Source organism: Micropterus salmoides, unplaced genomic scaffold (genome assembly GCF_014851395.1).
Source record: "Micropterus salmoides isolate LMB-PRFRI ecotype aquatic unplaced genomic scaffold, ASM1485139v1 Ms_hic_scaffold_6, whole genome shotgun sequence".
NCBI classification, from domain to species: Eukaryota; Metazoa; Chordata; class Actinopteri; order Centrarchiformes; family Centrarchidae; genus Micropterus; species Micropterus salmoides.
In genome coordinates, this window is record NW_024044348.1 from 6412907 (window position 1) to 6440384 (window position 27478).

Genomic DNA, 27478 nt, shown 5'->3' on the forward strand with positions numbered 1-27478 from the left:
AAAATTGAGCAGAGCAGTTATGTTTTTTTCTTTCACTTACTGTCATGAGCCTAAAGCATAGATATTAAACAAATACACTTTTATCGGATTCTTTATTCAACATTTTACTCAATTTGCCCTCTTGGCGTGCATCATAACCTTCTGCTATCTGCTGGCCAGAGCAATACGGAGCAGAGGAACAAATGGACAAAAGCACTTCAGGAGAAACGGGTGTATGTTGGTGAGCTGAATACTTTCCTGTCAGTCAAAAATCCATATTGTAGGTAGATGTTTGCATCTCGCGTGTAAATCAGTGCAATAATCCTGCAGTGTATGTAAAGGATTTTGTGTGTGTGTGTGTGTGTGTGCGCGCAGTTTTTGTCTAGGAGAGCCTGTAAAAATCTGCTAAATGTAGCTGCCAAAGTGCACTGGCAAAGGATATGTGTAATCTGAACCTCTAAACTTTAACTTTTCAACTAAATGGATTTGTTCCACATTCACACAGGTTACCTTAATCTATTGGAAGTGGTGATTGTTGACTGTAAACAATCAAACATCAATGTTTACAGTCTGTGAAACTGCATGAAACAAACACGCATGACTTGTTGCAAAAGATGTCAGCAGAACAGCACAGTATTGGGTCCATACAATAGTGTAGGTCACCTCTTGACAGCACTAAATGACATTAGGCCAGCCAAACGAAATGTTCTACAAACAAATCTTTGGGACAAAACAATTGTATTGACCACAGCACTTTAGGATATGTTGTTCATTGTTTTATAACATTTTATAGACCAATCGATTAAAATGTTAATCGAGCAGATGAACCGATAATGAAAATAATCATTAGTTGCAGCCCTATTATAAATTTTATCAGCTGGGTTGGGGGTGCTGCATTCTTCCTGTTGTTATGTTCTGTTTACACTTAAATTAACCTGTGAATTAGTCTATGGAGAACTTAAGACAGAAAGTAATGAAGGAAGGCTTAAACAAAATCAGCAGGAAGCCTATAAAGACAGAATCCAAGAGAGGAAAAAGAGGAAAAATATAGAGAGAGAGAATGGGAGGGTGATGAAGGCCAGACCCTTTCATTGAGTGCTCAATCGGCTGAAATAAAGTAGCAAGTCAGTTTCTTGATGGCGAAGGGGAACCGGGACAAATCACCCCGGCAGAGGAGAGCGAAAAGGGCACTGCAGAAGTTGAAAGATGAGGGGATGAGAATTGTAATAGATGTTCTTCTCTATTTAGTTCAGGTTCATGCTTTTCCCAGCTGCCCGGCGTCTGCAGAGATGGACTGTGGTCTGCTGAGGTCAAGCAGAGACTTCAGCTGTGGTTGTAACGTCTCTGACTGTCTGAATTGAGGGTATTTTCCCCCTCCACTTATCTGTGTTTTCTTTCCAGTCCTGATCTGTGCTCAGGGTTAGGTATACAGGGAGCTACAGAGGGAGTATATGCTCCATGTACAAAATATTATCACAACATTTCTGTAGAAAAAGACAGACCAGGTAGAAAGTACAACCCCTTTGTGATTTCATAAAATACTGTTCAGCCTTTAAAGGAGAGCAGAGCTGCATGATATGGGCAAAATATGGAGTGTGTGTGAAGAATTTATTCTGTGTAAATGACTATTTGCAGTGTGATTAAATCAAAATAAGTTTTCATTTAATTAAATTTAACAACCTTGGAGGCAAACATTCTGCAGATTGATTGTGCACTCAATAATATCCTTTACTGATTTGGTGACAACATGCGGTGAAACACGTACAAATATACATCCAGAAATACTTTAATCAAGCAATACATTTAATCTTAACACTTTTCTCAGTATATATGGACTTGATGCTTATATTTGCTATATTTTCATATTAATTTCATAAGACTATAATAACAAAAACGGGATACAGTGTGCAGCCCTAACAGGGAGCTGGAACTGAAACTCATCAGTGTTGTGACTCGTTGTCATTCGAGAAACTTTCTTAATAGATTGCAGCAACAGAAATGTTGCTTTATGCAACTTTGATACAGCAGGCGCCATCCAGTTGATACAAATTGTAAACACTTCGTGATGATTGTATAGTTTTAGTGCCGTCTGAATGGTTTCAGCAGCACACTAACCCAGAATTAAATTAAACTAAATTTAGGAGGGTTGTCAATATTTGTAAATGTGTACCTCAGAAATTGTTATGCTGAGACTCATGCCATGTAACCACAATGCCAGTTCAGTTCTACGTCTGCATCGCCTCAGTCAGCTTGTGCAGAAAAATGTCATTATCAGCAACATATTGGTGGAGTGATTGTTCCTCATATGCTATAAATTCATATGTACAGAAAAATGGTTTATTTCAGGTCAGAGGTATTAGAAAATGTCAGATTTATTTTCTAACAAATCCTGTGAGTAAGTGAAGAAAGTGAATTGGACTGGGACTTAATATGGATTCATATGTGGATGTTTAGTTCACCATCCTCTCCCTGGTTGCTCTTGTCTCTTCTAGGTGGCCTCCCGTACGAGTTTAAGGTGGTGATCGCCGGGAACCATGAGCTGACCTTTGATAAAGACTTTATGGCTGAGCTGGTCAAGCAGGATTACTACCGATTCCCCTCAGTCTCCAAACTCAAACCAGAGGACTTTGACAATGTCCAGACGCTCCTCACAAACTGTGTGTACCTGCAGGACTCGGACGTCACCATAAAGGGGTTCCGGATATACGGGGCGCCATGGTAAGAGCACCAACTGTTCTCTTTCTGTTATCCTACCATTCATACTCTCCTCACTGTCTGTCTTTCATAACCACTGAGCTGCAGTTCTGTCTTGATGTGTTGTGGATCCCCGAGGTGAAGGTGTGCCTTCCCCCTCTGTCAATGTCTGACTGTTTTCCAGCTCGGCTCCCTGCGGTAACTCTGTACTCTGCTGTACGCTCTCACCGAGGGGCCTCTCTACCATGTAGGGTGCTTTTCCCTTCTCACACATTCCTTTATGAGCTCAGGACCTTCGCCTGCTCCTCGGGCTTACGTTACACCTGTGTTTTGACACGGGGTTAAGTGATACGCGTGTTACAGAGACACTCTGTCAATAGGCTCTCAGGTGTGGAAAAAACGCAGTGGGGGGGTGCGTTTGGTCGAGGAAGGGTATAAGCAGCATGTATTCAACAAACAGAGGCAGGTGGGAGTGTTTGTGCAGAGAAAGTACCTCCTGGGATCACTGCTGCATTCATGGATGTAGAAGTTCTCATGCGGTTTTATTTAGAAACAAAATTTCATACACAAAAGAAATGGAAACCTGTTTTCATGAAGTAGTGTCATTTTAAAAAATTGATTTCTGGAGTAAACTGTAGGTTCTATCCCTTGACCATAGTTGTAACTGGATTTAACTGAAGAAAGTGTTTTCCAGGGATATGATTATTTGTTTTATATGCAATACCAACATCCCGTATTTTTATATTTGTATCACACACAAAAAAGTTTTTCACCTTGGGGGGAAAAAATGCAGCTGCACACCGGTTTAAATACTTGTAGCTTAACTCTAGTGTAAAGCTTTTACTCAAGATGTTTTTTAAAGTCGACTCTGATCCTTCTACTATTTTTGCTAAAGGTAAGCTTTACTTTCCTTGAAGGGGGAACTACATCTTGTAGGCAGGTGAAAGATAAAGCAGACACAGACTTGAACGCAGGATACACAAAACACAATAAAAAACATAACACTAGTCAGGTAAATAAATCCAACATATGTTATAATTTATGAAGTAAATTACAGCATAGTACATTAAAGCAATAGCATCACAAAACCTGGAGTACATCCAGCCATCACCATCCTGCGCAGTCATCAATGCTTAAAACCTCATCATTGCAATTTGTATTACAGTAATTGGGTTGGAACAGTTGCTTCCATCCATGAATTCATTTTGCTGGTTCTTGATTTTTAAAAATATCAAACATATTGTCTGAAGACCATAAGTTATTGTGAAAAGGATTCACTTATTTTGACCAAAACCACTAACCAAAAATATTATAATGATGCTGATAGTTTGCCAGTACAGCGGCCTCTAATGATCCTCGTCTGATGCCCTCTCTTTGCCCCAGTCACCTTAGCTGGATAGCCCTATTAGAAAGAAAACGCTGTAGTTCAGTCTGAACCGCTGTCGTCTTACAGTATTTGAACAGTCTTGCGGTCTGACCTCGGCTCGCCTGCACTGCAGCTGTGTGTTTTGTTGTGTGACGGTCGAGGCTGGAACTTCCTCCGTCCTGCTGGGACTCCCTCTGCTCGCTGCGCTGTGGTTCTCACAAGTCTGCTCCAGACTTAAAATAACTATTTAGGTCACACCTTCATCCTCTAGTGGCTATAATTAGCAGGTTTGCAGCCCGGCTTCAGAAGCGGCGGCGGAGGACAGTGGCGAGGAGGAGGCGAGGGCAGGTCTCAGCATTCCTCAGACATTATAGCAACAGGAAGAAGAGATTACCCTCTTTTTCCCTCCGTCCTTCCTCTTTTCCATCCTTCTCTTTGAAAGAGGAAGGATGCTGCCCCCCTCTCCCTGGTGGGTGTTTAGTGTGAGGGCTGGTAAGTGTCTGTTGTGACAGCTGGGGGTCTCGTGAGAGGCGGAGTGGACAGCTTGATGTCCCCCCCCCCCCCACCCACCCCACCCCTCCTCGGCTTCCTCACCTCCTTCACACCCATATGCCATCGTGGCCTGAGGTCTGGCCTGCTTGTCCAGTGTGAGGTCTCACTTAGCCCTGCAGTGACCCCTCACTTCATCAACAGCTCACCAGCTCACTGCCTGGGTGGCCCAGCTCCTCCGAGCCCTGCTGCTGAAGGCCGGGGAAGCGACAGCATCACTCAGGAACTGTAGCGTGTAACTACCACCTGATAAACGCTAGTGTAGCTGCAGTGGTTGTTGTGGTGGTTGCTGTTTTAAAAACACAATGAAACAATGGGTTTCAGCTTCCTGGTCAGTTTATCTATACACTTTTCTGCTTTCGGTGAAAAGTTTTCAAATCTGTACTTAAATATAAGTAATAATCAGCACAATGTGCAGTTATTTGCTAAAGGGAATCATCCCATTTTCAAAATTTTATTGGAGTAAATTAGTGTAAGAAATAAATGTACACAAGTAGTTCAAAAGTCCTCATTCTCAGGAACTAAACTAAATGCTAAGTATAAAATTAGTGATGCACCTGCTCAGTAATTAACAGTGTTTATAGGTAGTCTTTGGTGTAACCACTCTATATTGTTGGAACTGTAGGTAATGTGTTTTGTTCTTTGTGTATTTAACAATACGTGCAAGTATATTGTGTAAAAGTTTTAGGGTCTTTCAGTTTTATGACTTTATGCCTTTACATTTTTCATAGACAGTGTTGTATTTTTGGTTATGACAATGTGTTCAGGAAAATACCAACCAGTAGTCGTTGTTGTTGTTGTTGTTTTTTTACCTCAAATGTCACAAATTTTTAAACTTTATGAACATTTCAGAACCCGTTAAGTCCAGCGCCTGTCCAGCTCAAACTCAAAAATGAAACAAAATGTCATCATAAGGCTGTTCCTCCTTTCTTTTGCTTTATCAAGAAATCAACTTTGCTTGTTTCTGCTCTTAAAGGCAAAAAAACAGTGTTTTGAATCCATCAGCCTCTCTGCATGTAAAATGAAACGGTGTATCCGGACACCGCGACATAAACTAGATTTATGTCGCAACTTTAATATCCTCTTTATAGCTTCTCCACTAAAATAATTATATATTAAAAACATTAATTGCTGGGTCAGCTGGTCAGATTTCTATCACAAGAGCATGCAAGACTTTGAAGTTTTCTCTTGGAAATCGTGGATAAGCAGCAGGTTACAGCACACTAACCCTGCAGGTTTTCATCTGTACAAGATGGAAGGAAACATTCTGCTCTGACTGACTGATTAGCAACATTTCACCCTTCTTTCCATTGCTGCTCCCACCATTTCCTTTTTTACCAATCCGTCATTTAAATGTCTGCTTTAAAGGTCTTATGGATAAAAATTACATTATGCTGTTGAGCTTTTCAAACATAATCCATTTTAATAATTATCTGCTGCAGGTTGTCAGTTCAGCATGTGGCCATTTGTGGAAAGATTTGAGTTAACATTCATTCAATACAATATGTTTTTACTTAAAGTATTTTAGACACATGTCTGCTGTCCGTCGTTTTGGACGCAAAGGAGCACATGCAAGCGAAACACGCTTTCACATCATATCAGCACTTTCCCACGCCGATAGTTTGAACTTTTTATCTCCTGAAAATGAGGAAGTAAAGCCTTTTCTGAACTCGATTCTTCAGGGATCGAGGTGGATTTGAATGAGGCCAGGCCTTCTCTCACACACACAGCTTTTTTGGTTACTTAAATATGTGTCCACGTTGAAATTGTGCCAACAAGTTGCCTCAGTTAATTAATCTCACTAGAGTATCTGAAAAACCAGCTAAAAAAAACGTAAGCGTTGAGGGAAAAATTGCCCCAGATGTTGGAAATCTGAGCACTACTCAAGATGTTGGTTTATCCTGGAAAAAAATGTAGTCAGAGATGAGAAACAGAAGACTTAAGGATGGTGATAAGAATTATAATTCCTACTTACTTATTACTAGATTTTATTATATTAAGTTTTCCTTACATTCATGACACCATTTCGGTAAAGTAGGAAATTACATTGCCATCATGAAAAATTTTTGACAGTCTGCGATTTTAACGATTTCAACTTCCAGTTGAATTAAGACGTTGAAATAACGGTCTGCTCTCACTCAGGTACTTGAAAACTACAAAATCCAGCTACTGAAACATGAAAATAACCATCTTGAATAAATGAGCTGCTTCTATAAGAAAATATCCATGTCATTATCAGAATTTATTTCATATGAATGATGGCTGCTACTAAAAAAAAAATTCATTATCAGTGAAGCTGCTGGTTATTTTCTTGATTAATCGTCTTTGAGAAGTAGTGAAAAGTAGTAGTACAAGTGAGTCCAAGGTGACATTTTTATGTTTCATGTTTTTTCTTTTGAGATTCAATTTATAATTTGCTTGAAAAAAATACTTAAATGATTAATCTATTATCAAAATAGTTGTTTATTTTTTCAACTAATCGTTTTAGATCTACAGTTTTCATTTCTGTATGACTTTATTACCTGAAGGACAAGATATTATTGAGAGATGTTAATTTTCTCCTGTTCTAAAATTAATTTCTCTACTACCTTTCTTTATTTAACAAATCCTATATAATGCTGCTGACACTGTGTTCTCAACATTTTGAGTAAAACTCAAAATGTTCTGACTTAGTTCACTCCTGCTTGGAGTGGAAGCAGTGTACCATGAAAGACACACAACACACACTGTTTAATGACAGATGCTTAACAGACCGAATACCTAAACTACCACTTCTCAAACGCACACACTCCACACTGTGGAAAGATGAGCGGGCTTCTGCACCTTGTCAGTCAAGCTTCTTTAAAAGGGGCTGAAGGTCTCTCGGAGCCCGGCAGTTCATTTTATTCACATCATTAACTCTTTCTGCTCCTGGCAACACAGTTTTTGGCAACGTAAAACTATTTTCTCTGAACTTTAAACCCATGAATCTTTTTAATCTTCTGTCTTTACTCTACTTCTTTTATGCAGGATATGAATTTCTGTCTTTTGACCTTTTGTAAATTGTGAAAAGTTGAGTGCTGTTCCAGTCGAGTAGTCTGACAGCTAGTGTTTAAGCACGCACAAACATGGTAGCATGGTGACTACTTGCAAGGATATTTGGTAAATACTGCAGCAGGCTAGCACTAGTCAGTCCAAATACGTCTCTTCATTCTGTTTTCTCTGCGTTTACTTTCCCCCAGTATTTTGTTCTTGTGAAAGATATCTCTCTGGCTAGTTAGCTCAACGGGACAGTGAGCTGACAGTTTATTCTCGAAACTGTCGATACGAACCATTTTATTGGAAGCAGTTTATTCTTCGCCAGTTTTAATAAGCTACGATAGCATCGTCTCCATTCCCTCAGTGGTCAACACTGTCAAGACAGCTTGCTATTGGTCACTGGTGTGAATTTGCGCATCAGAGTTACGAAAGAAGAAGAATCAATGAATTGATTTAGTCTCAAAATGCTGCTGTTTTAAACGCTGCTGTGACCAGGTCTTTACACATAATGCACACTAATGCTGAAAAGATTAGTCTGTAAATCATGCAGTTTTGATAATCAGTTAATCAGTCAGGTATTTTCCCTCCCAAATATTCCCAATCATTTCCTTTTTCCAGCTTCTCCAATGTGACTCTGCTGCTTTTGTTTGTTTCCTCTCTGAATCTAAATCTAAACTGAATCCTTTTTGATCTCCAGACTAAATCAGCAGTTCTGAAGACTTAATAACCTGCGATGGGCTTTGGTCACTATTTTCTAGAATAAATTCTAAATTAAGTAAAAGAAATTGTGAAAATAATCATTAGTTCCGGCACACACGCAGGTCAGACATCAACGGTATGGAAGGAGTGACGGCAGGCTGGTCACAGATATGTGAGGAATCCTGCTGGTTTTGCAGACTCCGATAAGCTTCGCTGACTGATTCAGACCAGAGAAGTATGGGGAGGGAGGGGTCTGAGAGAGCTAGAGCCCCTCTCTGTCTCTCTCTCTGTGTGGGGATTAACCTGTTTTGTGATTCTGGACTTGACCACAATTTAACTCCCTGGCCGAAGGTCAAACTGTTGCTGCTCCCGCTGCTGCCTCCTCCCTCATCCTCCCAGCCCGGCCCGCCTGCCTCCCTCTCTGCCTCGTCTACTGGGGAGTCTATTACCTCTCCTTGCTTCTTCATCGCTTGCTCTCCTTTTGTCATATTTTTTTCTCCTCTTTTCATTTCTCTCGTCTCGTCGCTCTTATAAGTCGCTCTCTTTCTCATCTCCCTTTATTTTAGCGTCACATCCTCTTCTGTCTTTCTTCTTCTCCCTGCCTCCTAACCTCTCTTCTCATTTCTGGTCTTTTCATTTTCTATTTTCTGCTCTTAAGTCGTCTCATTTTCTTCCCTCTCCTCTTTCTTCATAGTGTTTACTTTGGTTGCTGTTAATGAATTAAATGGCAATCAATGTGTGGTTGGTTTATTCGATAGCAAATCAGTCTGCTGGCGTGTGTGTGTGTGTTTGTGTGTGTGTGTGCGCCTCCCAGAGGCACCAGATTAAAATCTGACTGCCCTCATTTGACTCTCTAAAGCTCACCTCAGGGGAAACCTGGAGGGCAAAATGCAGATTTGTCATTTGCAGATTTTAGTCTTATTCATGTATTCATTTTTCACTGTAAAGGTCAGCTGAGTGTGTGTGTGTGTGTGTGAGAGAGAGAGAGGGAGTGAGGGGGAGAGGGAGAGACTGAGAGGAATACACAGTGCTGATGTTTGAATATCAGCATGTTCAGCCTCATTTGTTTTTAGAGATCTGTGTAGTTAGTTTTCCTGTGGACTCGTTTTACTCTTTTCTCCCCATATACAGTATCTCACAAAAGTGAGTACGCCACCATTTGTGTAAATATTTGATTAAATCTTTTCATGTGACAACACTGAAGAAACGACACTTTGCTACAATGTAAAGTAGTGAGTGTAGAGTTTGTATAACAGTGTGAATTTGCTGGCCCCTCAAAATAACACATCACACAGCCTTTAATGTCTAAACCGCAGGCAATAAAAGTGAGTACAAATGTCCAATTGGGTCCAAAGTGTCAATATTTTGTGTGGCCACCATTATTTTCCAGCACTGCCTTAACGCGCTTGGGCATGGAGTTCACCAGAGCTTCACAGGTGGCCACTGGAGTCCTCTTCCCCTGACTTCTCCATGAAGATATCACAGAGATGGTGGATGTTGGAGACCTTGCGCTCCTCCAGTTTCCGTTTTTAAGGATGCCCCACAGATGCTCAGTAGGGTTTAGGTCTCACTAGACCTCACTAATGTTTTTGTGTCTGTATAGGAGCAAATCCCTACAGCCAGGTTCAACCTCTAGAAGACTGGAGGCTGTTACAGCAGCACATTAAGGCCCATGGCTTTGTTTAATAATCACATCACACATAATGTTCACATACTTTTGGCCATTTATTGTATAACAGGAAAAAAGTGTTACCTCCCTCCGGTTTGCGCTGTCTCTGATACTTTCTCTCACAGGAAGTGGCCTTTTGTTGAATGAACATCCTGGTGCTGTAAAATAAAGACCACCCTTGACCCTTAACACACACACATGCACACACACACACGCACATGTGCAAGCAAACAGTGACTGGTTGCAATATTCTGCAAATTGACTGTTTATTCAAATCTTTGTTTTTATATTCATAAACATACTGATCTCTCTCTTATCTAACCATAATAAATCAAGTCCCCATTATACACAACATAACAGAACTGCAGAATACATTATAGAGAGACAAAATAACTTGAGAAAGAAACAAAAAACAATTTAAAATTGAAGCCAATACCTTCGCTCACCGGTCAGAAAAAATTATAAATAAATAGTAAATTTAAAGAATAATTTCACAGAATATTTTATAAGATGCACTTTTTTTAAACTTTAGATTCTTTGGACAGGGCTGAAACACATGAGTGAATTAGGGTATATGGGTATTTTTAACTTTTCATTCGTCTGCGTCGCTGAGATCTGACATTTGTGTCTGCTGCTTTTAGCTTAATCACCCCTAAGTCACCTCTTTGCCGGCGCCAGCCTCTGTCAGTTTGTGTTGGCGGTCTGCCCACCACACACACACACACACACACACACACAGTGACACACGCTATTTTCTCTGTTTGAGTGTGAGCACATGGCAGCGCTACCTCCAATGAGGTAATGGGCCCTGACAAATGTCCGTCACCAAGAAGTCAAGGGCTTCATGGTCGTTCTGCCCTCGTATCTTTCACTGCAGGGAGATCGTGTGGTGAAACTTTGTGACCCTTTGAAATGTCACATTATGGTCAAAACCATGTAGTCAATAAAAAGGGGTGTTTCTTTCTTTCCTCTTTCTAATTAGGCAATCGCCCCCTCAATTTTAAAAGAATACTGGGACTAATCAAATGAGAAAATTATAAGAGGGATGGCTTTTTCCCTGAACACTTCAGGGACATTTGTTTTATTCATTAGAAAAGTTAAACATTTGGTTCTCTCTGTCAACACACATCAGTTTTCTATGACCTCCAATAGAAAGTTTTAGAACGTTAAAGTTTTATTTTTTGTCCAGAAAATCTTTTCGGTTTTGGGCAAGATGGTTGGTTAAAACAAGTTGTCTCAAAACATTAAATAAGGCTGTGGGAAATTAAAATGAGCCTAAGTTATACAATTGTTTTTTTACACAGGGTGTCTTAAAAAGTATTAAAAGATAATCAATTTTGCAAAAATTAAGGCCATTAAAAAGTCTTAATCGCCATTTAACAAGGTATTAAATTTTGTAGATATTTTTGTCAATGTGAAAATCCTTTTTGCCCAAAGAGTTTGTATGGTAAAAGTGTGGGTGAACGTATTTATTTATATTGCATAGCCAAAAACACTTGACAGGCAACTTTAGCAACTGCGCGATTCTTCTGTGTAACGTTAGGCGTGGGGATCTACTCTCATCCGCCCCTTAAAGTAGATCCGTGCAAACCAGAAAACTGATCTACGAGCACAACCGACCGTCATCTTCCACCATACTGGACCCCCAATGCTAATCGTTCAAAACATAGTCGGACTGAGCTCTGTGGCCGCTTTAACAGCCCCGTTACTCAAAAACAAGATGCGCTGTCAGCAGGTGAAGCGGTAAGACAGAAGACAACAGGGAAAATATAAGCAGCGTTTGGGTTTGTCTAACGAAGGCTGTCTATTTAGCTAAATCAGTGCCTTTTTATTGAAACACGCTCAACTGTTCATAAAGCCGATGTTCTCGTCAATGTCACTTTTCGTGAACAGATCAGTCACAGCCTGAATGGAGCGGGACATTAAAAAAAGTAATCGTTCTGCATAAATAGTTGTGATTATTGAAGCATTAGTAGGCTACTTAAAATTAAATTTAAACTAACTAGTACCATGTAGAGCATTTTTTTTGTGCTAATATGTGCTGCTTCTAGCCGCCTCCTCCTGAGAGCAACATGTTCATCTTGATATGTTTTACTAAAGTTATTGTTATAAAAATTTACATAAAACCCTTTTAAAGGTGTGTTTCTGACTTGAAAGTGGCAGTCTTGTTGAAACGGTCTTGAAAAAGGTTTTAAAAAGTACTTCAGGATTCCTGTGTATATACCCGGTTACATTTTCAAAACAAAACAATCACTTGATTAATAGATTATCTTTAGTTGCAGCCCAAAGTGTGACCAACATGAAACAAAAACAATGTCAACCTAACTATTATTAATATTTTTATTTTGTGATATTTTGTCGTCCCCTTTCTATTTTCAGATATAAAGTAATACAGCATATTTCACTTAAGACTGATGATGTTCTCAGTGATGAAGTATATTTCAGGCAAACAGTAATTGTACCAACTAAAAATATAGATTCAGGAATTATTACTGAGATAAGAAATAACTAGATGGTTAAATGCAGATTTGTAACTTCATCAATATTTTTCTTTATGCACTGTGGAGGATTAATTGTTGAAAGTTTTACCACCTTTGTGGAAAACTCTTTCAAAATGGGATCAGATAAGCCCAAAAAATGAAGGTAGTTTTCTTATTCAGTTTTTTATTAAATGAAATGTTTTCAGTCGACAGCACAGTCATGTCTCACAAATCACAGCAGTATTTTCAGAATTAATGAGATACTGATTTATTGACATTAAAATGTGACACCTTGACTTAATGGAGCATAAAATAGAAGTCGTCAAGCTTCTGTTAACGGGGCCGGATTGTGGCGGACACTCCTGCTGTGTACGTGTTTGCGTGTTGCTGTTGTTGGCCCTGCTAGGTGCACCGATGGGTGCTGATGCTGCTGCAGGTGGTCATCAGGGTACAGATGCGGGGAGGTTCAGACTGTATGGAGCCTCCTGCAGCTGGTGATGAATGGCAGGCAGGAGGAGGAGGAGGAGGAGGAGGAGGAGGAGGGGTGTGTTGACGGTTTGTTCTTGCAAGCCGTCCAGGTCTGCAGCTGTAGCGCGCGTGCACGTGTGTGCGTGCGTATGTGTGTGAAGTTTCCACAGTGTGTGTCAGAGGAGTGAATGAGAGGGCTAAGTGATGGATTTGTCATCGTGCCCTCACTCTCTGCAGTGTGACGGCTCACAGTGTTCCCTGCTAAATGACTCACCCTACACACATACAGACGCATGCACAAACACACGCAGGCATGTTTCTCAAATGGCCGTTATGCAGCAAAACTATGAAACAATCAAGAATCAACAGTGCAGCATACTGCAAACCAACAAATGCACACTGTACGCCGTCACAGAGGGGTGTCAATACAGATTAAATGTTGCACATCTTCTTGACTCCTCCTGGTGCACCCCCACCCCAAGGTGAGCCCCCAATATGTCAGAGGAAGAGTGATGGGTCTTCGCCATCGTTTAATAAAGCTCTCCTCCGTGGCCTTGTGTGCATCAGTCACCGGCCGAACAGCCAGAGGTCTGGCACACGACAGCCGGCAGCTCCATCAAACACCTCTGGGCCTGGAAAAGGGCTGACACAGCCAAAACCCTGCTCTGGATCCAGGCCACAACCAAAGATTCACAATCTCTGGGAAAAAATAGGACAATTATCCAGTTTAATAAGTCATTTAGTCTGGTGTTCACTCTTGACAAGTTCTTAAACCTCAAGCTTTTGTTTTTGAATGCAGTCCAAATCAAGTTTTCGTTCAGGCAAGGTGTTAAAGTTGAACATGACAAAAAATTGCTTCTCGAAAATGTGGATCCAGCTCATCCAGTTTGGAGACTGATCCTTTAGCCTAATATCACATCCAAAACATTTTACTACACAATATCTTCCAGATGGGGAAAAAACATTATTTTGCTTTGTTCCATTTCATTTTCAGTCACTTGTTTCCCATTGCAGCTCAAGGCACTGGGAGAATTGTGTTGACATTTTCTTGACACTTGTGGTGGATCCAATAAAAGAAAGATTAGTCATTTAGTTTGGTATTGATTTGGTCAAGACGTCCAGATTTCAGACTGTATTGATTGTTATTTTGGATTGGAAGAGTGTAGTATATCTTCTGTTGTAGCCTTTGCCTTTGTGGGTAATTTGACCTCCTGCTCTTCTTGTCTTTCAGCATTATTAAAGGATGATGAATAACCTCTTTAATCTGTTTATCTGTCAGCAGTCTTCTGTGAGGTTCCCCACCTTTTAGTGTGATTTAAGCCAATGACTGGCCGCTGTGTGAATAAAGGTAATAATCTGAGATAATTGAGAGAGACAGCTGTGTTTTAAACAAGCTGCGTGTTTGTGCTCTCTAGTTGTGTAGCAGACTGTTAGCGCTGTTCTGGGGTCAGATCAGAGTTTGTCCCTGACGGTGTGGACAGTCAGTGGTTTCAGTTTACACTGAGCCTCCGGTTGGAAAGTTGTTCCTGTCTGTTTGTGTGTGTGTGTGTGTGTTTTTGAGAGAGTGTGAGAGGTCGCTCGACCCTGTCTGAGATGTCGACGGCTCCGTCGCTTTGATGGGGACACAGAGAGACAGATATGGAGCTCTGTCTCTCTTCTACTTCTACTTGTGTGACCAAATGTATGGAGCCCGATATATAAATGTGCATGTAAACAAAATCTACGTCTGTCTTTTAAGACATCTTTTAATGTTCTAGGTGCTAAAGTGTTACTCTTGTCTGCGTGTTGTGATGCAAACACGTGCGGAACTGGCAGCTAAATGAGTCGCCTGACTCTTGTCTGCTAACATGATTTCCATCTTTTATCTGGTGTGAAGAACACTCATCCATTTGTGGCTGTGACACTTGGCAGGAGACTAAATCCGTCTCATCTTCCACTAATTTTGGTTCCAGTGTGAGCAGACACATTTGTCAGTTAGTTGTCTTTGTCTTGGTTGAGCTTTTGTCTTTTTCCTGACCTTTACAAGAATAATGACAAATAGTGTTTTACTTCCATACTTTGTTGTATTGAAAACAGCAAGTGCTGAAAGTTGGCATTAGTGATGTTAATTAGTATTCTTTTATCAGATAATTCCTGATTGAAATAAAACATTTGCTGAACTTTATACTGTATTTTATTTGGTATTTGACATCTTGTATTTACCAAAATATATTTGACAACGCTAGCTTTTTGTGTTGAAATGCATTCATTCATTCAAGTTCATTTTCACTCATCTCTACCATTGTAAAATATTGTTTTTTATTTAAAGTCCAGTGTGTTTTCTGCATTTAAATTGATTCAAAAGCTCTAGTACGGACGAGTGTTTCAAATAAACATCTGCACCACATCTGATACAATACTGTGCAATTGCTTATTCAGTTTGTCAGCGTGTATTTGTGTCCACATCAAATAAACCACAACAAGAGGAGCAGCAGTGCAGCTTGTTTGGAGTGAGCATGTAAACCCAATCAACTCCAGGAAATAACCTCAAAGCACGAGGGTTTCTGGTCAGCAGGAGGAGGTGGATGTTGGCACCTGACAGCCAGCGGTTCCTCGTGTTCAGAAAGCCGAGCAGCACAAACTAAATCCTGAAAACACTGTAGATTGAGTTGCAGCGACTGCGCTGTTGACTCTCCTCCCCTGCAGCCTGCAGTGTCTGACCTCCGGTGTCGACATGCTGCTACCACTCTGACCTGCAAACAAGAGACCTCTGAGTCCATGTGGCTTTTGTTTACAAGCTCTGGTTCACTTGATCAAATACATCAAGGGATTTTTTTTACCCTTGACTGTGGTTGAGACCTTTTTTTTTTTTTTTGGTGGTGGGCATGATAAATGGCTTCCTTAAGCACTGCTGCTCCCCCTACCTCAACACCAAAGTCCTCGAAGACCTATTTTTTTTTTTTTTTCTCTATTGTATATCTGAGAAAAAACACACAGAGGTCCGGTTCCACTTTGCTGTAAAAGGACGGACATGCAAAGGTCAACCGTATGCCTTTGTTCTGGAGAACAGATAGGATCGTTCATATGAGAGGTACACAAGGAAGTTCGCAGCATTTCTTTTTCCAGTGACATGTTTGTTTGGCCTTCCAATGATGGCCCTGTGGCTTCGAAGCAGTGTCCACGCTCTTTCATCGTGCTGAAAGGGGCCCTGAAGTGCGGGTTTCCTATAGATGCTCTGCTGCTGCTGTTTAAAAGCCTTTCCTCTTCCTCCCCTCCCTCTTTCCTCCTTTTCTCTTCTGTTTCTATTCTTTCTCTCCCATGTCATTGAGTGGATAAATGTGTGGAGGCGGGTATTTTTTTCTTGAGAAGACAAAACTTGAAGAGGGAAGGAAAGGAGCATCAAGGAATAGTGGTGGGGGCAGGTTAAGGAGGTGGAGGAAGGGAGGCTGGTGGTGGCGACTTGCCTTTCAGCCTGCTTCACAGTGGCTGGCTACCTGCTTGTGTCAGTTGTTGCGTGGTGACCTTTGACCCAGGGGCTGGCGAGCTTCGGTGACAGCGTCAGCTTTAATTAGAGAACCACACGACTCGACGCTCTGCAGAGCCTCTGATCCTCCACTGCAAAAGCTCAGATTCAGGCCGGACTGAGCAGACGGGATGACAGATAATGACAGACAAACACAGAGTGGGAGAGCATCTAGTTCCCAAAGAGAGGACTCCGGGAGAAGGGTTGGATGTTATTTCAATTTTATCAATGCTGGTTGAATTAGGTCATTCTTGTCCTAGGAACCAAAATGTATATATAAACAAAAAACATATGTTTTCAACATACGACAGCAAACAGGAGAGACGCACAGGAAATATTTGAGAGAATTGGGGATGACCTCGATCAATAAATGGTATGATATGCTACCAGGAAGCCTCACGCACGTTCTAACATGCTAACATTCGCTGATTTGGGAGTAATGTAATAATGGCTAGGGGCATCAAAAAGGATACAAAGACCTGTTGGATATGAATGACATCCAGTAGTACATGACTTGCCAACTAGGTAAAGGGTAGAATATGGAACGAAGGAAGGGTCCAGTTGGTTGGTTTCTGAAAGATGTGGCACTTTGAGGATTTAGCTGCTTCTTATCATCATGCTCTTCTCACCTACGGGCAAAGTTGTGAGTCACTTTTGATGTAATGTTGTTAACTTGCTTACCGGTATTTCGTTTTTCTTTAAAGCTCTTTTTTTGACAGTGGGATTGATGTATGTTTGATGATTTAGACTGTGTCCAGACCAACTCTGCAGATCAGATACGCTGACTTCAGGTTTCGTGTCAGGTTTTGGTTTGGATTCTTGACAAAAGTTTTTTGTCGGCTGTCATTGTATACAGGCTTCACAACACATACCATCGCAGTGTAGGCACATACTGTATGATTAATAGTTGCTGGCTTTGCCATGCATTATTTAATAATACAATATATTCATATGTTCAAATATTCGTTCAGAAAGGATAAGTACACTGGAAAAAGATGTTCTTAATAAACTTAATAAATTTGTTGTGTGCTTAAATGGGTTTTAATGTTCATGTATTTCATTAATTTAGTTTGGGAATCTTGGTCCAGCATACAAGAGGACTGTTGGCATGAAAACTCTGACTCCGAAAACTTCTTCCTGTAAGGAAACATTTATGATTTCCTCTGTGGTCCAATTGTTGCTGGTTTCCTCCAGCGGCTGCATAGTCGGCCTTCAAATGTGCTACATTTCCAAAAGGATTAATTACAATAAACACAGTGTTTGCTTGCTCCTTAAGTGTTTGTGTTTTCTCCTGCAGGACTGTGTGGCAGTGTTTTTTTTTCTTCTAAAGAGAATAATCAGTCGCATTAAGGAATAATGAAGGGATTGGTGGGCGGTTCAAGCCTGTGGGACCAGGCTGCTGCTCTGTGGCTGCAAGTGAATCCACGCAGTGTTGATTTTACAGTGTGTGTGCATATGAAATTAAATCTGCCTTCCCCGTCAGGATTGCTGTGTTTTGCTGCTTTTGCCTGATGCAGCGTGTTCATGTTCGTGAGGTATGTGATTGTTAAGATTGATGTTTTTCTGCTTGGGCACCTGATGAGGCAAAGAATAGGTGCTCAAATAGAAGAGAGTGGAGTATATGTAGTATAGAAGGTTTGCCAGTCTGCCAGTATCATGAACTCATTTCTTCATGTTTCCCAGTAGCTTATATACATCCCTGCTGCTGTCCAGTCACGTTACTTCTATAAAATCCTTAAATGATAAAACTCCTTAATGATTTTTCACATTCTATGAGCCTTTGCCTTGAGCCTCTGTTAGCTTGTAGCACGGTGACTTTGGTTTGTTCACAGTGGTTAAACCTTGCCAGCATCGCCTACGAAGGAGAAACTGGCAAAACTAGCTTCGCATCAGCAGCTTTGTACAGCAGCTATAACTTTCCCAGGTGGGAGAACTACATTTTCTGATAGGTGGTATTTTTCTAAAGACATTTCTTCCACACTAAAGTATTTGTCTGGGCATTCGTTTGAAAAGATGCTTTTTGCCTGTGTGTGGTGGTTGGAAAATATAGTCAGAACAAGAAAAGGAAAAAAAAGACAAGACAAGAAACCTGGAAACATTGGTGCAATCCTTTTAATTAAACCAGGAAAAGATTGTTGTCAAGCAAATGGAGTGAGATGTGAGAGAGGGAGAATGAGCAAAGGATGAAAGGAAAGCCAGTGTTAGGAATACAGCGGGGGATTAAAGACAGTGAGCGAGTGTTACAGACCCCTGGCCAGTTTGCTGCTGTAATGAACATTAGGGCTGCGGCATAAATTTAATGACCTGTGAAACAAACAGCGTGGCTGAGACCAGTGCCTCTGAATGCTAAGTGGCTCTATTATTAATACCAGCTCAGAGATGCCACTGTGTAAACACTCTGTAAGTCTCTTTCCCCTATGAGGCCCGTTAAACACACGGCGACTGTGTGTTGGCGGTGCACCGGCTCACCGCAGCTCTCTGAAACAGGGTCACGTCTTCCTTTGTACCTGCAGAATTAATGGCACGTCGCCCGTTACAGCATACCTGCACTGACTAACCGGATATGAATAGCTCTGCAGCTAATGGCTGTGCAGGTTGGTCACCTTGATAATGAATAGCTTAGCGATGGGGCAGGTGAGCAAGTGGTAATAAATAGGTTCCATGCTGCTCAGAGTTTAACAGGCAAGCGAGTGCAAAGGAATAGCAGGGTTCATCCTATGCCGTTTGGTGACGTGTAATCAGTTTGTCGAAAAAGAATAGTGATTCAACCAGCAGGAAATATATGAACGTTTGTTTTAAACCAGAATTAATTTGCACAAGTTTAAAATCAAACAAACACAATAAGAAAAAATAAGGTGCTTGGTGAGGGGAAAATAGCTTAAGCACAAGATTTGTTTCCTTTTACATATTATTATTTACAGATACCCAGCAATTCCCACCACAACCAAGCACTTGGGCACCGTGGCAAGGGCAAAGTGTTTTTTTTTTTTAGCAGGCAGAAACCTTGTGCCGAACCTGTACTCAGCTCTGAGTCTGATTACAAGGGATGCAGGTTTAATCAAACAATCCAACACAGCAGGGAGCGCAGGGGAGACCAGAAGAGCCCAGAGCCAACCAGATGTCTGCGACGTGAGGGATACATGACATGAGGAGGCTGCTCGAGGCTATAAAATGCAATCACAATCCCCCTGGAAGGGAGCGCAAGATGGCTCCGTAACCAGCCAGGAAGAGAAGGCGATATGTCAGCAGACAGTCCTCTGCTCTCCCCCTGAACCCGACCTCAGGCTACCTGCTCATTCAACAGAGAAGATGCTAAAAACTTCAGGCTGCGCTTTTAGTAGGCAGGCAGCAGTGCTTTTTTTATTATTGTCAACGCTGGGGTCATGGTTACAAACATGTATGTTTCTGACACCTGAATCTGCCCATCTGTTTGTTTTGTCTTTACTGTGTTTGTCCTGGTGTGTGTGTGGGTGTGTGTGGGTGTGTGTGTGTGTACACTGGCAGATCCTGGGCTCAGCACGACTCCATCTTGTTTTCCATCCCATGCGGTGTCTCACGCTATGAGGGGATAAATATTTGAAAAGCAGAGGAAGCCCTGTGTCCCCATTTGCTGCGGCCTGAGGTGTGGCAGCCCTGCATTAGCTGCACCTTTTCACCACAGTGACTCATTTTTCTTTTCTGCCTAAACATAGATTTCAGCTTAAAGTGTACAGTACTGTCCTATCCTTTATTCTCTGCATAGTTTGGTGTGAAAGGTCACCAACCTAAGTGCTGGCGCAGCTGAAGCTCAGATGAATAAGTAATACCGTCAATGACAACAAGTTTGGATACGACAGTAGAGATGCTAAGTGCCGGATGGTTTTTGATGGAGAGAAAAGAGGTGCAAGCTCCTCTGAGTTTACTTGTAAGTTTTTCAAGGAAGACAACATTAATGATTTAAGATGGAGTGAGCTGGGAAAAGATGAGGCAAAGGCTCAATCAGACTATTCAAGGTGTTATTTTCTGCAGTCGGCATCCTCTAAAAGCAGCCCACACTGCAAGCTTGGTCCTGTAGATACAGTGCATCACAGCGGGTGAGGGTTACACTGCAGTACACTCACTGAAGATAATGAAACCATATGTGTGGATAACACTGTCCACATACATTTGTGTACTCTAAGCTTTTATGGTTTTGGCCACTTAGTCAACTGTTGAACCTACTTGAAACTGGCAAACCTACATTACATAGAGTTGATGATAAAACATGAGTTAATTTAATTAAACTGATCTTGAGATCACAGAGTAGCAAAGCTCTCTGGAAAATGGACTTGATATTCAGCACGGCTGGAACTGGCTTTTCGAGTTGTTTTTGTAAAGTGCTCTCCACACACAAACAGACTCTTGTACACTTTTGCTTCTCCCATTGCGTCTCCCACCACGCCATGTGAGATGCAGATTGTCTGTAGTGAGCCATCAATCACGATGTAACGACAGCTCCATAAACAGAAGGGCAGTCTACCTACTGGTTTCTGCTCGGCGGTGATAGCATTCACGCCGTCCTGCAGCACTTCCCTTCCTTCCTGCTGACCTCTGCACAGCTTCAGTGGCAAAGACGGGACTCTGCTTATCTCCGCTCGCTGAATTTAGACACCCGATGTGGGTGGTAGAAACACCCAGGTGTCAGCAGGGATGTAGTGTCGTAAATAAAAAAGTGGGCAAACTGTGACCTCTATTCAATGATCGGTGTGAGGAAAACAACCAACAATAGAAACAAAAGTGTTAAATTTAGGAAATGTATTTAAAGGAATATACCAGTTTTAGGGCAAAATGGAGTTATTGGCTAATTTGAGAGCAGTAGGGCTGCAACTAATAAATCTTAGATTAATTGTTAATGGAAATGTCTATTTTCCAGATTAATTGTGTAGGCTAGTCTATAAAATGTCTGAAAATAGTGAAATTGGTCTGAAGATGACGTCCTGAAATCCTTGTTTTGTCTTGTTTTTTTGCCAACAATATTCAATGTTCACTTACATGTAACAGTGAAAAGCAGCAAATTCTCACATTTTAGGAAACTGAAATCAGCAAATGTGAAGCATTTCTGTTTGATAAATGATAAAAACATTTAGATATAAAAATGGTTGTTGATTAGTTTGTTGCTTGACTCGTCCATTGATAAACGAGCCCGACCAATTTATCGTTTTGCAGATTATCGGCCGATATAAGCTACTTGCAGATATATCTGCTTCGGCGTTTATAAGATTATTAAAAAAGAGAAACAGAGTTGGATCCTTCCCTCATGTCATGAGTGTTACATAGTTTGCCCACCACAGGGCGCGCTGCAGCTCTTCTGTTAACGACACTGCAGCACCACAGAAAAAAACATCAGCTGACCGCAGTCCTACGATTTCAGAGCTGCTCTGCCGGAGCTACGGTGTGGAGCTTCTGGAGTTTTATACATTTGACTCTTATTTATCAAAACTTTTATATATTTTGTAGTACTTTTGTTCAAAGTACTATTTCTAACAAAAACCGCATTATGTCATGGTATCTTGGTGAGGTCTCAACAGAAGAAATGTTAGGGATAATCTTTGTTTATGTTTTGCGTTTCTTAAAATAAGGGGGAAAAGAATATCTGCTATCTGATTTTCAATTCCTCAAATATCGAAATCGGTATCAGTCTTAAAAAATCTCATATCGGTGGGGCTCTAATTGATAAATAGCACCGGGTATTTATGATATGTCATAAACATCTTTTGAATTGCATTCTAATTAACTTTGTATTTTATTGGTCATATTTTATGGGTGCGTCTGTACAACTCCTGAGCTCTTTTGTACAGACTGCCCTGTTCAGCCTTGTGTGTTTTGTTTTGTCATTGTTCCGGCTTTTTGTATACAAGCCCCTGAGACTAACAGTTCCAGTTTGGGTGCTTTCCTGTGCCTATTGTTGCCGCTGCCTCTCCGCGCCCCTGTTAGCATCCACTCGTTGTAAGGTTGAGACAATAATCACAAATAGAGTGCCATGCATCTGCAGTGGCTTGACCCTGTGGCCCTTCCTATTGTTTTTAACCCCCCCCCCCTCCTCTCCCCTTGACCTTTGACCTCTGCAGCAATGATTGGTTGGCCTGTCATGTCAGGACAGGGCAGGGTGTGCTCCTGGCATTTTGACAGGGATCTGTGAGAACCTGCTGCTTCTCATAATCCCCAGGAGGAGAGTAATTCCACACTGCGGAACCCACAAATACCAATATAATCAAAGCTGTAATGTAATTTAACAGCTTAAGCAATCTGTTTGGGCTGAAGACGACTAGTTTGAAAATTATCTTGGGGTGTGAAGTTAGAAAGATGTGAGCTTACCTCCACTCCTCATCTCTGCTTGAGGATAGTGGCTCGAGACTACTTTACCCACTATTAGCATAACCTCATCTCCAACTGAACTGTCGGCAGTAAAGTTGAATTGTGGTTAAAAAAAAAAGACAACATCTATGGCTCTTCTGCTGTATCGGTTTGATAAAAAAAAAAAGTCTGGCTTTTTATTAAAGTAACAAAGATTTGAACTCTGAATGCCCAAACTTCTAATGTCACCACTCTGGGCTAATTTATGTCAAAGCATCTCAATTGTTTTTTGTTTTTCAGTTTGTATCTGAAGAGCAGCAGGCCTTCAGGGCCTGAATTGGCACAATGACTGGCAGAGGCCAAAACACACAATGATCCTTTTTAATATTTTCCTTTCATCCCCTTTTTGCTCTCAGTATTGTATGTCATAAATGAAAGTTTGAGATGTTCAATGTTTTTTTTTTTTTTTTCAATTACTTTGCAGACCTGGAGCCTGTAGTCTTTGTTCTGAGGAAGAAAAGCAGTAAGAGTGTACAGCTTTGAAAGAGCTTGAAAAAAACACCTGTGTAACGAAGTGTGTTCATTCAATTTTCAGATCACCTTGTCCTGTTTGAAATACGTAGGAAAAAAAAGGCCACAGCCCCGGTCCTTGGAGCAGAGCTGGGAAATGAAATCTTGCCTGTCAGTTATTGTCATGGAGGAAAGCTCACTTATTTCCCAGAGATATTACCCTCCCTCCTGCCTCCCTTCACTCCCTTTTCTTCTTACATTGTTCTCCAGGATCAAGTTCATGGAGGTCACGGCTAGAGGAGGGTAATGGGACCCTTGTCCCTCTGTCTCAGGTCAGGTTGAATAGGTCTCGAACCCTGTGCCCCCCCGATACACTCTCTGAATAGGACCGTGAGTCGACCCTCTTTATAGGAGTCTGGTCTCCAGTTTCTTCAGACCTGCCTGGCTTCCTGTCAAACCATATCTATATTTCAAAGTGTTTAGATTTCACATGTAGACACATCCGTGTTCCCATAACACGTCACTGCTCACCTGCCACATCCACAGGCAGCTTTGCACCAGTGCTACTACAAGTACTCTTAACTATTGGAATAATAATAAATGGCAAATAAATCAATAATGAAAGCAATCTGTAATTTCAGCCTTATGTTAAGTGTGAGGGGAAAAATTAAAACTGGTTGTCAAACATTCATGTAATGTTATTTCTTTTTGATTAACTTTGATATACTGATACAGGTAAATCTGTGATGAGCTAACATCGGTGAATTTATTGGTTAGGGTGAGATATGTAACTGTCAAGTCTTAAAATAGGACAAGAAGGAGACCAAACTGATGTAACTTAATAAGTGCCTATTTCAAAGCTGTTTCTGGCTAAGATGAAAAAGTACCAGGAAATAACTGAAGGCACAGCTTCAGGTGTTTGGAGTTTTTCATCCCGACTCGTGGTTGGTGCTTATTTGGTGACAGGATTCGTTTGTTATGAAGTGTTTTTTGTTTTGTAACAAAACATTCCCAAGGCACCAATTGTAGGTAAAATGACTATCTTCTGTGTGACGGATTATAGTAACTTTTATTTTTACGAATTATTCTGATGGCATACTTCTACTTTTTGGTAGCTCAATTGAACAGCATCAGATTTGTCAGAGCACAACTAGGAGTGTTGCTCCTCATTGGAAAAAGGATTTTGCATATTTTGTATAATTCTGTTACATTTTTGGTTACACAGCCTCCAAAAAATGTGACTAAATGGTGTCAGACCTTGAAAGCAACCTTAACCTGTCAGATGCAAAAGCATCTTGTCCGTGGGACTGTGTAACTTGTACGGTGGTTATGATTGGGTTAAATGTGCAAATCTTCAGTGCATTTTTTTGTGTGTTAACCTAGTTAATGGTCTCTTATTATTTTCTTGTGGTTACATGTAAATCATTTCCTTCTTTCAGTGCCCCAGTGTGTTAACAGTCCTCTGCTCACTCTGACACACAGACACTTCTGTTTTAGATCATTCTTACACGTTTTCATTATTAATTTCCCTCACTGCATAGCAGGACACTGCCACACACACACCCAAAGCATGCACACTAAGTAACTCTCTTCCAGGCAGGCAGTTTCAGTTGCTGTAATCTTTGATGGCTTTGATGTTTGTGCTAATCCAGTGTATCCCCGGCTGTGTGTGTGTGTGGAAGGGAGTGGGGGGTGGTTAAGGAGGAAGTCTCAGATGTAATGATGGCAGGGGATACGCTCTGAACATCTCTGCTCTCATTTGATTTCCTGCCACAATGTTGGGCACTTGCCCTCTGTTCTATTTTCTTTTTTTTCCTTTGTTCCACTCACCGTCTTCACCTGCACTCAGACTGGTTCGTGGTGAATTGCTGGAAGCTGCCGGTTCGTTGGGAGCAGCTGTGTTTGCTGCGAAGCGTCGGCTGGCTGATGCAGTGGTTGTTTTACATTAGCGGGCTGCAGGTCAAACTGCAGCTGGCTGTATCTCAGCTTGGAGACAAACCCTGGGGAGAGAGAGTGTGAGTGTGTGAGTGTGAGCTTGTGAACCATCCCGTCCCCGTGGTTGTAGCCTTTCCTAAGCGGGCTAAGTCTGGTGGCTAACCCTTAGCGCCTCTGCATTTGGCAGCTTGACTGCAGCGAGATTAATCCATTCCACACTCCATCAGTCACTGGGCACAGGTTATTAGTGCTGGGGCACAGCAGAGCACACACAAACACACACACACAAACCACGGCCCCTTCACCCTTGTGACTTCGCCTTCTACCTCGTCCCCAAAGTTTGCAAAGGTGGCCTTGGTGTTGAGAGGCCATTTGTCAAAACCCAGCCAGAGTCTCCACTTGGCTCCTTTTAATAAGGCTACCTGGGCTCTGAGAATACACACACGGACACACAGACACACACAGACACACACGGACACACACACACAGACAGACACAGGATATGCACTTCGCTTTGCACATACTCATACAGCTCTGAGTGTCAGGTGGTACGTCCCGCGGGGCTTATAAAAGTCCCATTAACATGGCCCTCCTCATTGGTCCTGACAGGTTGATCAATTAGACCCCTCCCCCCGCTGACCCCAGGGCCGCTCTGACTCAGAGGTCAGACACGATGGATCGCTGGCCCTGTGCGCACACACATACTCTTAACTCTCCCTCTCTCTCTCTCTCTCCTGTTATCTCTGGGCTGGTCACGGTGCAGCTTGTTCCTCCCACCATGTGTTCAACGGAGGGCTGATATCCCAGGGTGCAGTTGTTCTCCGGCTTTTAGGTGGAGGATCATACTTTACTTGAGACATGTTTCGATCTTATCTCTGCTCACACACACATACAGTGCTCTGTTTCGCCCTGCAGGGAGGGAATTCCTCTAATGTGAGAATTTTTGCCAGATCTCTCTTTTCTTTTTAGTCGAGGGTCAGTCCAGCTTCTGCGTATCCCCCTTTTTCTGGGTCCCACTTTCATAGGACATTATTCCGTTGATAAAAACTTAATTTAGCGCTTACTATTTAGCACTTATTTAGACATTGCTGAAATGGCTTGGTAGAGTGGATTTTCACTCCTTTCCCATCCTGATCCCACAAATTTTATTTATTCACATTAGAAATGGATATTTAAATATAAAACACTGACCTCTGATTCCCATCTTGCCCACTCCTGTTGACTTGTTTTCCCAGTGTCGTGATGAATAGTGACGTTTACTCCCATCCTATGGAACTACAGGATTCCCAAACAATGTCAGACTCTGAACACATTTGATGAGAAAACAACAGTTTTTCCTTGCATGAAGGGATTATAACCAACATTTCCTCCGTAGAGTTGGAGAGACTGCTAACCAACCATGATCAAGACCGAGACCATTATCTAATCTGAACCCAACATATCTTGTAGTTGCATTGCATTCTGGTCTACTTCCTGCTGCTCTGGTTGTAGAAATTCTTCCCTGTTCCTCGTCTGCGATGAATTTCTTACGTGCGAATGGTGGCTCAAAAATAAGCTTTTCTTTTGCTTCTGAGGGACCGACACCAAAACTTGAAGTGCTTGTGTTTTATATCGCTGATCGTTTTTCCGATCTTCTATCACATCTTCGATAATTATCCTATTATTTGTTTGAGCTGGTGGTCACTGATCCATCTGTCCGACACTTCAGTGCAAGATATATTCACAACCACTGGCTAGATTTCCATGACATTTGGTACAGACACACGTGGTCTCCAGAGGATATTTCCTGATGCATTTGACCTTTTAACCTTTGCTGTAGTTCCACTTGACCAACACTTTCATCAGGCTGTCCGCAAGAAATATTAAAATCTGATGGGAGGATTATCATGACCACATTTATTCTCCTCAGAGTGTGAACGTTAATAAGTATTAACTTAAATCCTCTAGCGCCCTCTCAGGGCAAACTTTACTCTAGTCCCATTACTGACTTTAGGACTGTTGATGTTGAATAATACCCAAATTAATCATTAGTATATCGTTCAGTCTGCCTTTAACATGGACATTGCAGCTTCTTTGGGAGGTGCAATCAGACCTCTTGTGGAACATTACAGGAATTTAAAGCTTGTTGCAACGTTTGACCTGAGATTGTTAAAAAGAGGAAAAGGCATTTGTAGGCCCTTAAATTTACAAAATTATTAAATTGACATTCAGTAAACTTTGCTCCTCTGTTTTAGATTATAGCATAATAACAGAATTATTGATGCAAACATGATCATTTTGCAAAACGATAACACGAT

The 27478-nt window shown here is 41.5% G+C and overlaps 1 protein-coding gene across 2 annotated transcripts in view; it reads left to right on the forward strand.

The window, feature by feature from the left end:
* mpped2a (metallophosphoesterase domain containing 2a) overlaps positions 1 to 27478 on the forward strand; it is a 67721-nt gene that overhangs the window by 30853 nt on the left and 9390 nt on the right. For both annotated transcript variants that reach the window (XM_038701664.1, XM_038701665.1), the window contains exon 4: positions 2472 to 2697. In XM_038701664.1, the coding sequence (XP_038557592.1) occupies positions 2472 to 2697 (226 nt within the window). The remainder of the gene's footprint in view (positions 1 to 2471; positions 2698 to 27478) is intronic.